The 15,271-nt window shown below is 39.5% G+C and overlaps 1 protein-coding gene across 5 annotated transcripts in view; it reads left to right on the top strand.

The window, feature by feature from the left end:
- Window positions 1-15,271, top strand: part of LOC149211019 (mRNA export factor GLE1-like) — a 532,145-nt gene that overhangs the window by 73,128 nt on the left and 443,746 nt on the right. For all 5 annotated transcript variants that reach the window (XM_089396862.1, XM_089396865.1, XM_089396864.1 and 2 more), the window contains 2 exons: window positions 10,309-10,432; window positions 12,102-12,250. In XM_089396862.1, the coding sequence (XP_089252988.1) occupies window positions 10,309-10,432; window positions 12,102-12,250 (273 nt within the window). The remainder of the gene's footprint in view (window positions 1-10,308; window positions 10,433-12,101; window positions 12,251-15,271) is intronic.

Here is a 15,271-nt window from a genome sequence, read left to right as displayed (position 1 = left end):
TCTTTTTGCTTATTGTTAACAACATTTGATTCTTCATACCTGGAGTCCCTTGATTTCTTGGAGGGTCGACCATTTCCTTGATGTCTCGAATTCCTTTTTCCTTTTCATTGGACCTGCCATTCCTTTGATCATTGTTGTTGAAGTTGCCCCTAGAATGATTGTGATCATCATCATGTGATGTGTCCCTTCTATTTGGACACTCCCTTGCATAGTGGCCAAACTTATTGCAAACAAAGCACCTGCCCTTCCTTCCTCCCTTAGTTCCAGCCTTTCCATGGAAATGACCTTTAGACCCTACATTATTTCTCCTTTTGGCATGAGCGGAGAATGCAATGGTGTTGCTTCTATGAGAAGGCATTTCTTGCTCCACCATTCTTGCTTCTTCTTGAATGCATCTCGACATCAATTCTTCAAACCCTGGAATTCGATCATTGTTGAGGACGATGGTTCTAAATACATACTACTCAGGTGGGAGTCCTCCAAGGGTGGTGAGAGTAAGTTCCCTATCATGAATGACTTCTCCAATCGAGAGTAGATCATTCTTGATCTCAGTAATGCTCAAGAAATAGGATTGAATATCCTCGTCCTTTCCCTTCTTAATATCCTTCAACTTATTCCTGAGAAATAGAATTTGATTAGCATTGCTAACCTTGAACATGCCGACCAACCTGTTGTAGATCTCCTTGGATGTCTTCAATTCGGAGATGTAGGCCACCAAATGCTTGTCAATGGAATCCTTGATAATCTTCTTTGCTTTGACTTCAGCCCTATTGTACTTGGTCTTCGCACCAGCCGGTGCATTTGAAGGAGGTTCAAGGATTTTACCCTGCACAGTCCATCACTTCTTTTTCTTCCAAGGTCAAATCAAGAGACATATTCCTTCCATGATAGATAGATTTATCATGGAGCTTGTTTTCAGCTGGGAAGTAGGATGAGGAACCCATTGAACCTTTTGTCCTTGTCCAACTCTTTGGTGATTGCTCTTTCACTCTTGCTTGGGCTTTGTTCTCACCTTAGCTCTGATCCCATGTTAATTTTAGGCAACAATGGTATGTTCTATGCTTTAGAGCAATTTTACTTCAATTTCTTTATTATCCCAGTATCAATATTCAAATTAGCAATCACATCAACATGATAGTAAAATGCAGATAGAACATAAACATAAATAGTAGAAGACAAGCCAAGACAAGAGGACACAAGATGTGGCACCAGCTAGGGACAAACCCAATGTGGGGAAACCCTTGATCAAATCTTCTTTTAGTCTTCAATAGTTCAGCAAAGAGAGATTGTATAATTTACAAATCTTAATTTATAACAGCAGCAAAAGAGCCCTAACCAGAAAAGTCAACACTAGTCAACATGGCAGATTTGACCCTCAGCAAATCGATCAACTTTAGCCTCCAAACAACAAGATAAAACAACTCTCAAAACAGTGAAATTCAGCCTAGTCAAAGTCTGGTCAAATAGCCCACCTGCAATCAGCGCTAGCTATTGTCAACGCTAGTCAACAGTCAATGTTTAGCCTCGATTTTTGTGCCCAAAAATGCGCCCTGCCCAAACAGAGATAGCCTTCACAAAAACACAGTCAAAGGAGGTCAACGCATGCCAGTCAATGCTTGGTCAAACTGTCCAGAAATTCGGTCTCCTGAAATTTCGCTGTCCTAAAATTTCGGACTCTTGAAATTTCGCTCTCCTGAAATTTCAGCATCCTGAAATTTCGCTCTCTTGAAATTTCAAACGTGTCGAGAGAGAGAGACTTAGAAATCTGTACCCAATCAATGAGGAGAGAGAGAGAGAGAAGTGTGAAGATGAGTGTGTCCAAATGAGGCTAAGCCACCTTCTATTTATATGCAACGTTGAGGATGAATAGACGTGATTGTTGGGCTTCTGAGCCTACATAAGTTTGTTAGTCGAGCTTGACAATTTGACCATAATCAAAATAAATTCATAACTTCATTTGTACATGACCATTATCTATGATGACTTGCACAACGTTTTGCTCCCCCACTATTGTAACCATCTCATCCAAATTTCAAATAATAGGTTGGCATCTTTCACCCTATCAATTGCATCAATTGCTCAAAAACATAGTTCCTTGAGGGCAAGAGACAAGGGTGGTTTTTTATTTTATTTTTATTTTTTATTTTCTCAGTCCATCCATTTGACACGAAATAACGACCTGTTTTGTTCCGTGACTCTTTAAACTTAGTCAAATATTCTCGAATGGATGAAACCTCTCTTTGCAAAGGAGCTCCCCTCAAGTCATGCATACTAGGGTATTTGAAGTCCTTTCCTGTAGTTGTAGCAGTGTCCCACATAGCTTGTTAATATGGTGAGTGGGAAACATTAAAGGGGATATTTGCATCATACCATCATCTCACAATGTATTTAAAAGAAACTTATTTGCTTTGCTTTTTCCAATGAGCATCCATGGTGGGTTGAGTTAGACTTGGTTGGGTGGTAGTGGCACTAGCAAAGGCAGAGGTGGAGGAAGGTGTGAAATAACTTGTAATGTTCATCATATTTTTACTTTTGGCTTGAGAGTGAGACCCAAGAAGGGGAGGAACATAATCGAAGGGGTCATGGAGATTGGTGGAAGGGATACAGGAGGAGTCTTCAAAGTCAAAATCAATAAACTGCTTGCTTCTCTCCTAGCCATAGATTTTGCAAGTTCCTTCTTCCTTGCAATTTCTGCTTATATAGCCTTTTCCCTAGCCTTTCCCTCCTAAAACTTCTCAAACATTTCAAGGTATTATGCCCTAATAGGCCTTATCACTTTATTTGGTGCATCAGAGGGGATTACTTGGCCTCTTACATCAGCCAAGTGTTGTTTCAACCTATAAATACCCCATCTTCCCTTTGGGTGTTTGCAATATTTGTACAACAATTTGCTGTCAACAACACCATAGTGAACCCATGCAACATCTTTGGCTTTTGGGGTCATGGTGAATGGTGAAAATTTAGATTTGAAAAGAAAAAGCTTTGCAAATGAAATAGAAAAATGCAAAACCTATGATATTTCAAAACAAAAGGAGAAACATATTTAGCCTACAAGCGGGGGTTGTTTTTTACTTGAAATAGGGGAAAAAACTAGAAACAGGAACACTAATAAATATGGAAATTTAAAAAAAAAATCATGCCAAAGATACCAACTGCACTAAACAACTCTAAACCAACTCCAAGATGATAGGCCGGTGAATCAGATTTCTTGCCTCAGTTTGATAGCACATGCAACTAACTAACTGGTTTGGTCGATATCTGGTTCAACTTGACCAGTTTTTAATACTACGGCGTAAAGTACCTGTTGAGTGTTAGCACACCTCCATTCCATAGGACTGTTGGATAGTGAGAGGTGCATGGCTAGTGCAGATGGTAGAGGAATGTGGCATATCATCATCATTGAGCAATGTGTAGGGTTGCTGGCTGGCTATCCAAGGTAGGATAAAATTTTTTCTCCTATGGGATTACCCATTTTGGCGGGTAACAAGGACCTCCTCTGAGGACTTAGGGTTTTAGGAAGGGCACTATTAGGGAGGCTCTAATTGATGTAGTGTGTTTGAGATATTCCATACTTGCCATTTTCCATCTTTCCCATCATTCATCTCCATTCTTTAGGCTAGTGGTCATTGAGATTAGCACCTTTTCATCCTCATCCTTGACTTTGGGCTTGGAAAACCTAGCCCTGGAGGGCTGATGTAGCTAAAAGAAAGATAAAAGCATAGGAAGGCCATGTAGGAATTGCAGGGTAAGTTCCTCAGACAGAACACCAAAGGACACTGCTCACAAACAGATCACAGATCAATACACCAGTACTTTTGACGTGGTTAAAACCCTCAAAGAGGGAAACAGTCCACGGCCTGAGCCAATGCGGCCACTTCAGGCAATTTATTAATAAAAGAATGAAATTTTACATAAGCTTCTCTCATGAACAGTTAACCTACAAATGACCCTCCATGCTCCTTAAATAGAGATCATGGACCAATCGGGTGTTAAGCCACGGATCAAGTGTTGGTAATACCGAGGAGAGAATGAACCGTCGGATCACTACATATCGTGACCGTCGCATTGTAAGTTACAAAATGTACATAGTAAAGAAACACACTTTACCTAACTCTATACTAGACCAAGTTATACTTAACTATTTCCTATGTGTCGGAATATCCTAACAGGCCATAACGAAAAAAAAATATAAAATGCCAAAGAGGGTTGGGTTATTTCATTATTGTGTGGGCAAAGGTCTAGCATGAGTTTGGAAATTCGTTGTCTCGAATTTTACTCTAACAACTGATATTATTTCTTCTATCTGTTAAATTGATTAAACAAATTATTTGTAGTCTTCTATGACAAATATCGAAACATATACACTGTAGCCTACACAAATAAAATTCTGCAGAAAATAATTGCGAGGAAAAATACTAGCACATATGTAACCACAATGACACAATTATTTTTGGACAATCGTCCCCGAAAAAACTCAATGTGGGAAAACCGATGCAGTAGATGAGGGTTTCTTTTATTAATCTTTAGCAATAATTTCTGTACAAGATACGGATAGCCAAAATTGAGGAAGTCATTGAGAGAAATGTAATGATGATAGCGTTTTTCTGACCGCGAAGAGGACCTTCTGCCCTTTTGCTCACCTTACTGCGTCATCCTATGCGTAGTGACTGCATCACTCCTTTGCGCTGATGAACTGCGTCCATCCTCTGTGCTGCCCCTTCCAGATTTGTCCTGCACTCTCAGACTATTGTTGATGCCCTCTCTCTCCCACTTGCAACTCACTCTTAGACTCGATTTTCTCTTGCCGAACTTCAGCCACTGAGAAAATTGATCTGCTTGAGCAATTGGGTATCTGCTCTGGTACATTTTTCCATATACCCATTGACTTCTTCTTATAATCTTCTGTTGGAGCACCAACGACCAAGATTAAATCATAATTGATGGCCCAGATTAATTCCCTGTCGATCCGTGTGAGTTTCTAGATGATTCTCACCACATCTTAATTAATATTGATTAATTAACCATATTCCCTAAGTTTAGACTTATGAAATAATTAAAAAATTGGTTAATAATCTAATTAAGACACTTCTGGGTGGAATTTCCAGAAACGATTTCTGGGTTTTGGAGAATACATGTATTCTAGTCTCTCCACCAAATTTCGTGGCTAGAGCACATCTGATGCTACAAAAACTATTGCTCCCTCTTAGCGAGGAATGTGTTTTAGCGCTGCAACCCACTAAAGCAACGCCTTGCCTTTGCACTATCTCCTGTCACGCTGTTGATGTCTGGCTACTGCTGCCCACCAACTACTGTGCAACTTTGATATGCGCTGCATCTGAGTTGCCGGTAGCCCTGCTGAATTGCTACCAACTACTGCATTTGCACTACAACTCCCTCTCAATTACTGCTGCTGAGAATCCATCAGTTTCTGCTACTGAAATGGGTTCTCCACCATACCCATCTGTTCTCTGAATTGGAGGAACTTAGCTCTCCCTAGAGTTTTTGTGAGTATGTCAGCTACCTGATTTCTTGTGGGGACATACTATAGCTAGATTACCCCACATTGAACACAATTTCTGATGCAATGACATCTGATATCAATCTGCTTCGACCTGTCATGAAATATTGGATTCTCAGAGAGTTTTATACAACTATGTTTATCACAGTAAACACTTGTCGCACCCATTTTCTTCTTGAACAAGCTCACTAGCAGTTTCCTAAGCCATATGGCTTCACTTGTAGATGTGCTGGTCACCATATATTTTGCCTCTACTGAGCTCAGTGCTACAGAATTCTGCTTCCTGCGGCACCAAGAGATGATCCCTAATCCAATGTTGAAGCAGTACCCGGATTTACTTTTCCTTTCGACTGAACTACTTGCCCAATCTGCATTTGTGAATGCGCTCAATCTGACGTCATCTCCTCGAGTATACTTCGACTTGAGTCAGATTGTTCCACGCACATATCTGAGAATGTGCCTAGCTGTTGCCCAATGTACCCTTTTCGGTTCCACCATGAACTGACTAAGGGTATTGACAACGAAGCAAATGTCTGGCCTGGTGTTGACCAAATACATGAGTGACCCAATTAGCTGTCTGTACAAGGTGGGGTCGACTTTCTTGTACCCTGATGCATCTATCTTTTCCAGTTGGTAATCATTGGTGTTGCCATGGGTCTGCAATCCTGCATTCTAAATCTCTTCAGAATTTCTGTAGCATATCTCCCTTGCCCAAGGAAGATCTCCCCATTCTTCTGCCATACTTTCAACCCTAGAAAATAGTGCATTAACCCCATATCCTTCATTTCAAATTCTGCTGGAAGGTTCCTTTTGCAGTCCTTTATGAGCCCTGATGATCCTGTCAAAAACAAATCATCTACATATAAAACCAGAATGAGAGGCTCATTCTCCACTATCGGATAGTAGAGATTGGGATCTGCATCACTCTTGATGAATCCCAACTGTTGCAAGTAACTGTCAATCTAACTGTACCATGCCCTGGGTGCCTGCTTGAGCCCGTATAAGGCTTTCTTTAACATGCATACATGAGTTCTCTTCTCATGAGTCTCAAAGCCTTTCGGCTGTTCTATATACACCTCTTCTTCTATCAACCCAATCAAGAATGTCGTCTTGAAATCCATCTTGTGAATCTCCCATCCCATATGTGCTGCTAGGGATATGAAAGATCTGATAAAGGTATATCTAGGGACTGGGGCGAAGGTCTCCTCTCAGTTTATCCCTTCTTTTTGTGCATACCCCTTTGCCACAAACCTAGCCTTGTACTTCTATACACTGGCATCTACAACATACTTGATTTGTAGATCCATTTGGAACCCACAACTGATTTATCTTTTGGTCTAGGCACCACCTCCCAAATATCATTTGTCATGATAGAATTGTACTCTTCTACCATGGAATCCATCCACACCTGATGTTGTGCAGCTTCCTAAAAAATGGAGGGTTTTGCAACCTAAGCCACTAAGGCCTGCTATCTATCAGGCTGCTTGCGCTGCCTCTTGTCAATTCTAGGAGCTCCGACAAATTCCTCTGTGTCCTTCAAGCTTTGACACACTTCCTTGCTCGTCCTACCACTGGTGGTGGGAGGTTCATTCTGTTCCTCCACCTGTTCCTGCTGCTCTGACTGCTGAGAACTTCCTGGATATCCTATTTTTGAGGAGATTATAGTACGAGTCACTGTACTCGAATCCTGTGACTGTCCCCCTGCTTGTTCTACCTGCGGTCCCTGCTGTTGTTGGACTAACAGAACATCTGATGATTGATCTCCTGCAGGCATCTCTCAAGATCTTCTGAAAGCTCTGTCTTCCATGAACTTTACATCTCGCCTCACTACAATCTTCTTGTTGCTAGGAATGTAGATTCTGTATGCCTTTGAGGTCTCGCTATATCCTACGAGATACCCCTTTTCTGCAGTCTGATCCAACTTATTGCGCTTCTCATCTGGAATGTGACAATAGGCCACACTCCCGAATATCCTCAAATGACTTACTTCAGGTTTCTTCCCAGTGAAGACTCCCTTTGGCATTTTCTTCCCCAATGCTCTATGAGGTGTCCGGTTGCAAATCTTGATCATACAACATGGCCTTTACTGCCCTGACTATAGTTCTGTTCTTCCGTTCCACTACTCCATTCTACTGTGGATTGTAGGGAGCTGTCCACTCTCTTTTGATACCTTCCCCTGCGCAGATATCTGTTAAGTCTTTATCTGTGTATTCTCCAGCATTATCTGATCGTAGTACCTTGATCTTTTTCCCTATCATGTTTTCTAAGAGAGCCTTGAACTCTCGAAACTGATCAAAGACCTCATCGTTGGTCTTTAAGAAGTAGATTCAGGTTTTTCTGGAATGGTCATCAATAAAGGTGATGAAATACTTGCCAGCGCTAAGAGCTCTAGTGGTCATACGACCACAAATATCTGAGTGTATCAATCCCAACAAGCCATTGGCTCTGCTGTCACTTCTAGGAAACACTGCTTTTGCATTCTTCCCAAGTACACATCCTCGACATACGTTATCATGCTCGGTGTTGAGAGCTAGAACTCCTGTTACAGTCTCTCTGAGCATCTTAAGTGCTCCATGGTGCAAGTGTCCCAACCTCCTGTGCCATAGTTTGTTCAACTCCTTCCCACTGCTGTTATCACTACCTGTCAGTGCCATTGGAGAATCAATCCGCAATCTATATAGCTTGTTGCTTTGAGCTCCAATCTGTCTCACCTTCTTCCAACTGAGATGCTTGACATATACTTTTTTTCCCACAAGTATACATCGTACCCCTTGTTCTGCAACCGGGATACTGAAATTAGGTTCATACCCAATCCTGGCACATGCAGTACATTAGTGGCGCTAGTGCTGGTTCTTGCTTCCGTCTGAAAATCTATGGTGCCTCTCCCTACTGGAGTACACTTAGTTTTGTTGCCCATAGTGATCTGGAAGTCCATTTGCTCCTCTTGATAGCTCGAGAAATATTCCCTTACTCTAGTCATGTGAGCTAAAGCTCTGCTATCAATCTACAAGACACAAGCGGATGCTGAACTCGACAAACATGCAAACTCATCTTCCAATCTGGGAGATAATTCTGAGGCTTCTGAGACTTCATAATTTCCTATGCTATTTTTACTTCCCAACACTGAATTTTTAGCTGCAAAATACGCGTCCTGCTTTGCGTGGAAATTGCTGTGTTGCTCCCTTTGCCTATGACAAATCTCGATCCAGAAAATTTTATTCTCTGTTGACTCATTTAGAGAATTAATTTTCCACGAAAAATTTGCTCGCCTAGCCAATGGACTGCGCAACCTCGCTGGGGTTTCGAATTGCTGCCTATGCAGTGCTTTCGAAATCCTTCTTCTGTCTGCAACCGAGCTCTTTCTGCTTCACCTGCTTTGATACCATGTGGAAATTCGTTGTCTCGAATTTTACTGCAGCAACTGATATTATTTCTTCTATTTGTTAAATTGATTAAACAAATTATTTGCAGTTTTCTACGACAAATATCGAAACATACATTGTATCCTACACAAATAAAATTCTTCGGAAAATAACCACAAGGAAAAATACTAGCACATATATAACCACAATGACACAATTATTTTTGGACAATCGTCCTCGGAAAAACCCAATGTGGGAAAACCGGTGCAGCAGATTCTTCAGCGATAATTTTTTTACAAGATACAAATAGCCAAAATTGAGGAAGAGTCACTGAGAGAAATTTAATGATGACAATGTTTTTTTGACCCCGAAGAGGACCTTCTACGCTTTCGCTGGCCTGCCTGCGTCATCCTCTGCGTAGTGACTGTGTCAATCCTTTGCTCTGATGAACTGCGTCCCTCCTCTGTGCTGCCCCTTCCAGATTTGTCTTGCACTCTCAGACTATTGTTGATGCACTCTCTCTCCCACCTGCAACTAACTCTTGGACTCTATTTTCTTTTGCTGAACTTCAGCCATTGAGAAAATAGATCTGCTTGAGCAACTAAGTATCTGCTCTAGTACATTTTTCCATCTACCCATCGACTTCTTATAATCTTCTATTGGAGCACCAACGACTAAGATTAAATCATAATCGATGGCCCAAATTAATTTCCTCTCGATCCATGTGAATTTCTAGATGATTCTCACCACATCTTAATTAATACTGATTAATTAACCATATTCCTTATGTTCAGACTTAGGAAAGAATTAAAAAATTGGATAATAATCTAATTAAGGCACTTATGGGTGGAATTTCCAGAAACGATTTCTGGGTTTTGGAGAATACATGTATTCTAGCCTCTTCACGAAATTTCGTGGCTAGAGCACATCTGATGGTACAAAAACTAACAATGAGCTCTAGCCCCCCTATGAGCCATCACCTAGTGTTAGAATTGCAAGTACAGTGTGGTAAAAGCAATATTTTCTGAACTTTAGATAATTATTTGTGAGGTTAGCAATACTTCTTGTAAATTTATTCTTCCAACATCAAATAAACTATAGAGAATGGACAATTCTATTCATTGTCCTTAATAGCATTGCAGGTCTAAGTATAACCTAACAAATTTTTGTTTTCCTCAATCGCTTTGTAGATGGCCTGCAGATTCCTGAACCCTTGATTTATCATTTAGTGTATCATTCTAGTTCCATCAACTGCTTTTGTTTGTTCATTGAACTTGATATCTATATAAAGTAAGTGTGCAACGCTCAGGTTGTCTGTTTATGTCCTTGAAAACTGTTTTGTTTCAAGTAACTTGTCCCTATTGATAGAAACTTGTTCTTTTACTATTTTAAGATTGTCTTGCTAGTACTGATATATTCCTGCTGCAGTGATTCGGAAGCTGAAAATGACCAATTGGATCCAGAGGTAGCTGAAGATCAGCTAATGCCTAGGACAGGGGTTGTGGAAGGTTCTCTATTTGAATTAGAACGTGAGAGAATACTCAAGGTTCAGGTTTGTTTTTCTTGATCGATCATAGTAGCTCTGGGTATGGAGTGGTACTAGGTGGCATATGACTGGTTTGTCAAGGACAGATGCAAATGGATTATATTCTGGATAAAATAGAGATGCTTGCATGTATTCAATGTTGAATTTTCTTATAATAGAAACTGATCTCCTAATCTGATAATTAATTCCAATGGTTTACACCTAAGTTATCTTATGTCACTTATATCATTAAGCAATCATACATAGAAAGTCTCAACAGTAGAGCACTGATAACAGTAAGATTATAAAGAGACAGCCAAACACAAGAGACACAGATTTACCCCGGGAAAACCTAGCGAACTTTTCTTCTTAGGATAATTTATTCTTTAGCAAGGTTTACAACAAAAATTGTCTAGAAATCTGTGCCAATTCTCAAGCCCAAATACCAGTCAAGCTTGGTAAAAAATTCTAGTTTGTAACTGCGGTCAAACCATCAAAAACAGAGAAGTCAGTGCTGGTCAACATTGGTCAATACTGGTCAACAGAAAGGTTTGGACCTGCGGTCAAGGTCCTGAGGTCAACTTGGCCTGCAGTCAACATACTGAGGTTAGATCTGAGATGCAGTTAATTTGATCAACAGTCAAACATGGTCCAACTTCACAGAAATCAAACTTCGGTCAACTCAGTCAGCTTCGGTCTTCTCTCTCTCCGTCCACATGAGTGACTGCTTCAGATAAGATCTTTGTTGTTTCTTAGACGGTGAAAATGAATGTTTTGATGTGTATTTATATTGGTCAAATGGGTGCCCTTTTAGTCAAGGGTCACCTCCTTCCACTGGTGTGGCCGACGTGGCTTTTTGAAGCCTACATGAACCTTTTAAAAATAAATTTTTATTTCAATCTTTATAATTCCTTTTGGCGGACTTGGGAAGTCTCTTGGCATGCAGGAATACCTCCCAGTGCTACAAAAAATCAACATTCAAATTGCTGAGTATCACATAAGTTGCAATTTCTTTAATGTCTTTGATTTTATTTGATACCATCACTATTGTGGAGTGCACAATTAGTGATTAAAAAGGGAAATGATACTTATTTTTGTTATTCCTTGTGAGAGTGTGTTTGACAAACTGTTAAAGGATGCTAAATTATATGACTAGGTTGGCAGATAAATACATTCCAGATTTGCTATTATTGTTTTGTTTCCTGCTAGTTTAGATAATTTGATGATCCAGGCATGTTGGATACAGCAATCTGAGCTCAGAATGGATTGAAATTTATGACTTTTATGTCAAGATTCAATTAATCCTTGTTAGTGTTAGAAAATGTATTAAATATGTCAAACACACTAACATACTGAGACTCTTGCACCCTCTCATCCTTAAGTAAGAATGATATGTTTCTGACAATTAAAGATGGCTCAGAGTATTCATTCATGTGACGAAACTTACATGCAATAGCTCAGTCAATATAAGCATAAGTATGCAAAAGGCTTCAATTTTGATAGAAAAGTCTACTCTCTTGCATCTATATTTTCTTAATTGGAATTCGTTTGTGTTTTTACGGCAGAAAATGATTATATTGTTGTGTGTTATCCTAATGAATTTAACATGAATTTCACAAGTAAGAGTATCTGTGTAGTTTTTTGTCATCAGTTAAATATTTTCAGTTCATTGATATGCATTTGGCAATGTCAATAGGAGGAAATTCGTGAAAGAATTATCTCATCACAAGCAGATCTAGAAGCAGAAACAGAAAGGTTGGCTACAGCACTTCAGCTTGTTGAGAAAGATAGGGAGGCAAAGCGGGATATGGCCCGACGTGTAGATAAGCAATATCAACGAAAAATGTAGGCACTTTGCTTTGTAAGACACTTTAACGTGTTGTATATAAATTTGTTGTTGTTCCAAAACACTTTTTTTAAGGGTGCAATATCCTTCACTTTATATTTGGTCTGAAATGTCATTTTGATTGACATGTGTCTCATTTTTTGGCTGTCAGCTCCTTGGGGATTGGATATGAGTGTCTTTTAACATTTTGTTATTGTTGTTGTTTATATCAAGTATTTCCTTTGGTTGTGATGCCAGGAGGGTCTTTACACACTCTTACCTTCCATGCTACCAGATAGCAGTTGATTCTGGCTGTAAACTCATGCATTGATTTCTCTAGTTATTCTGTTGTCCTGTTGTGAATGAAATGTGCATGAAACATATTTTATGATCAGCATCCATCAATTTATACTGATGAAAGGTAGACATTGATTGATTGTTGCTTTGATATTAAATTAATCTAACTTGAACTCCTCCTCTCCTCTGTTTTGATTATGAGGGATGAAAGAATGGAATATAAAAAATAAGGTGGAGATAGATTTAGGCAAAGAGATTAAGAGCTTTACATGAGCTAGACCAATTGGTAAGAAGTCTCAACCTGCAATTCCAGGCACTTCAAATTGGATTATGCCATCGACTTCATAGAAAAGACTGCAAAGATTTCTATAAATTTAGGTGTTTCAAAATGTATTCTAAATTAAATTTATGTAGAAGCCTGCAAATTCTGATATTTTTGTTTGGTTTGATGATAATAATTTCTATCATAAATTCCCATGATATATCAGCAACAACTTTCCCTGCATGAATATTAAGTTGTCTTATGATGTTTGAGAGAATCAAAGCTTAGACTGTTTACACTCATAAATTATGCCTGATTGTTTTATTCCCTTAGTTCTGTGTGCTATTTCAATTTTCAACTAGATATTACCGTATTGTATTCTATCTGCTACTGTAGGGCTTCTTGTTGACTATGAAAATTTTATCCACATTGTTGTTAGCAATCCTTTGTCTCCTGGAATTGAAAGTTGAAATAGCATACATGCACCTAAAATGCATGAAACTGGGAAATGGTAAATACTTTTACAATGGAAATGAAGACCAAGATTAGCTTTCCCGAGCTTTAGGAAGTGGAGAAACAACGGTTATATGTCTGTGTGTATGTCTTTTGGAAGGATACAGGTTTTGAAAACAACACTTGAAATATTTGGAAAATGGCGAAATGGCATATCTTTATAGGGCTATATGAGAGGGAAACTGTTTATAACAATTGTGCATAAAAATGTTTGGGAGACTACTTTTTATATATAATGTGCATATATTCTGACCATAGATGAAAAAAAAATCAGATGATCATGAAATAGAGGTCAGGTGATCATGACATCTCACATCTCCATGTAGTGTTTAGAGTAGAATCCCAACTTTGGGCTATGGCCCTATTACCCACCACCAGTGGGTGACCCCGTAGGAGAACATTTTTCTCGTAGATTTGTCTTCAACTGGCAGCTAGTAGCCCCTGACATCTACCAGTGTAGCCGATATTGTGCTAGATGATCTCCGCTCCTTGAGCCGGTCATATTTTCCCTCACCCATTGAAGGCTTTGATACCAAATGGAACGAACAAAGTTCGTTCTTCAAGTTAAATACTCCAGAAGATTTGGAATATGTAGATCTCCATTTACGATGCAAGAGTATATATTAAAATGTATGAATAAGAATGATGTTACAAATTAGAGTGAGGGGCCTATTTATATACTAGGCAATGCCTCTTCATGGAAGGTTATGTCCCATTTAGACATGCCTCTTCATGGAAGGTTATGTCCCATTTAGACATGCCTCTTCAGTACTAATTACTAATTAACTAATCATTATTACAATTATCCTCATTCTTTATATTTATATTATTTATATATATTTTATTTGTAACATAATCTTAAAGGTAGGTCTTTCATTGTGCAATCAGGTGCTTATGCTTGTTTTTCTTTGGGCACACTTGGGTATGGATTATTGGGAGACTTGGAAGGAGGAAGGGTTTTGACTGTAGTCTTGTTCCCTCACCTTAAATGGGGGGTTAATCCTCAACCCTAGTCTCGTGGGATATCCCCTATTCGCTTATAGCTTAAGAATGGGCACTACTTGGGAAACCCCGATTTTGGTAGCGCGGTCCTGTTTTTCTGTTTTATACTTTTCACTCCTCTCCACACATTACATGCCCTTTTTCATCATGTTCCCTCTCTGGGTCCATAATGCTCTGGTACTCCCCCTCCCATTGTCCACATGTCTCAGTCGGGTTTGGAACGTTGCCTCGAAGGTTAATGCAACTAAAAGAAAGATTAAAAGCATATCATGGCCACATACAAAAAGAAGTAATACCACAAAAAGAAAAAGATGGCCGGGACATTAAAAATAGCACATGGGAAAAAGCCAAACATGAGCTCTACCCCCTTATCGTTATGGTCATCACGCTGTTTCCTAGGGCCCCCATGAGTGCCCCCTACATCATTAATGAACCCATGGATGTCCCAACCCTTGGTGGGTGATGAACTGTTGATTTGGGGTAGCATCGGATGTGCTCTAGCCACGAAAATTGGTGGAAAGGCTAAGGCACATGAGATCTCCAATACCCATAAATGGTTTGGGAAGATTCTAAATAGTTTGGGAGATATTTAAATAATTAATATTTTTAGTGGAGTCCCTAAGTCTAAACTTAGGGAAAATAAAATATTAATGTGAATTAATATAAAACTGTGCTATAAGGGTCCAAAATTCATAGATCAAGCCAAAATTAATCTTAGCCGTTGATTAGGGACTTAATCTTGGCTGTTGAATTGTCAACGAGAAAAGTATAAGAGGAGGCTTGAGGGTCACTTGAAGAACACACCGAGTTGATCAAGATTTCAACTTTCTAGGGCAGGGTTTGCTGAGGAAGTTGAGAGAGTGACTAGAGTTGCAGCTGAGGGGTAGTGAATACAGAAGCAGAGAGGCAAAGATAGTACCGGGAGGATCAGCGCAGTAGCTGGGAGAGAGGGATGTAGAGCTAGCGA

The sequence above is a fragment of the Pinus tabuliformis genome, chromosome 1_2, assembly GCF_031772625.1.
Source record: "Pinus tabuliformis cultivar Carrire ecotype Pingquan chromosome 1_2, CPIR1, whole genome shotgun sequence".
Taxonomy (NCBI): domain Eukaryota; kingdom Viridiplantae; phylum Streptophyta; class Pinopsida; order Pinales; family Pinaceae; genus Pinus; species Pinus tabuliformis.
Note: the sequence above shows the minus strand (reverse complement) of the source record. Positions and strands in the feature narration are given on the sequence as shown.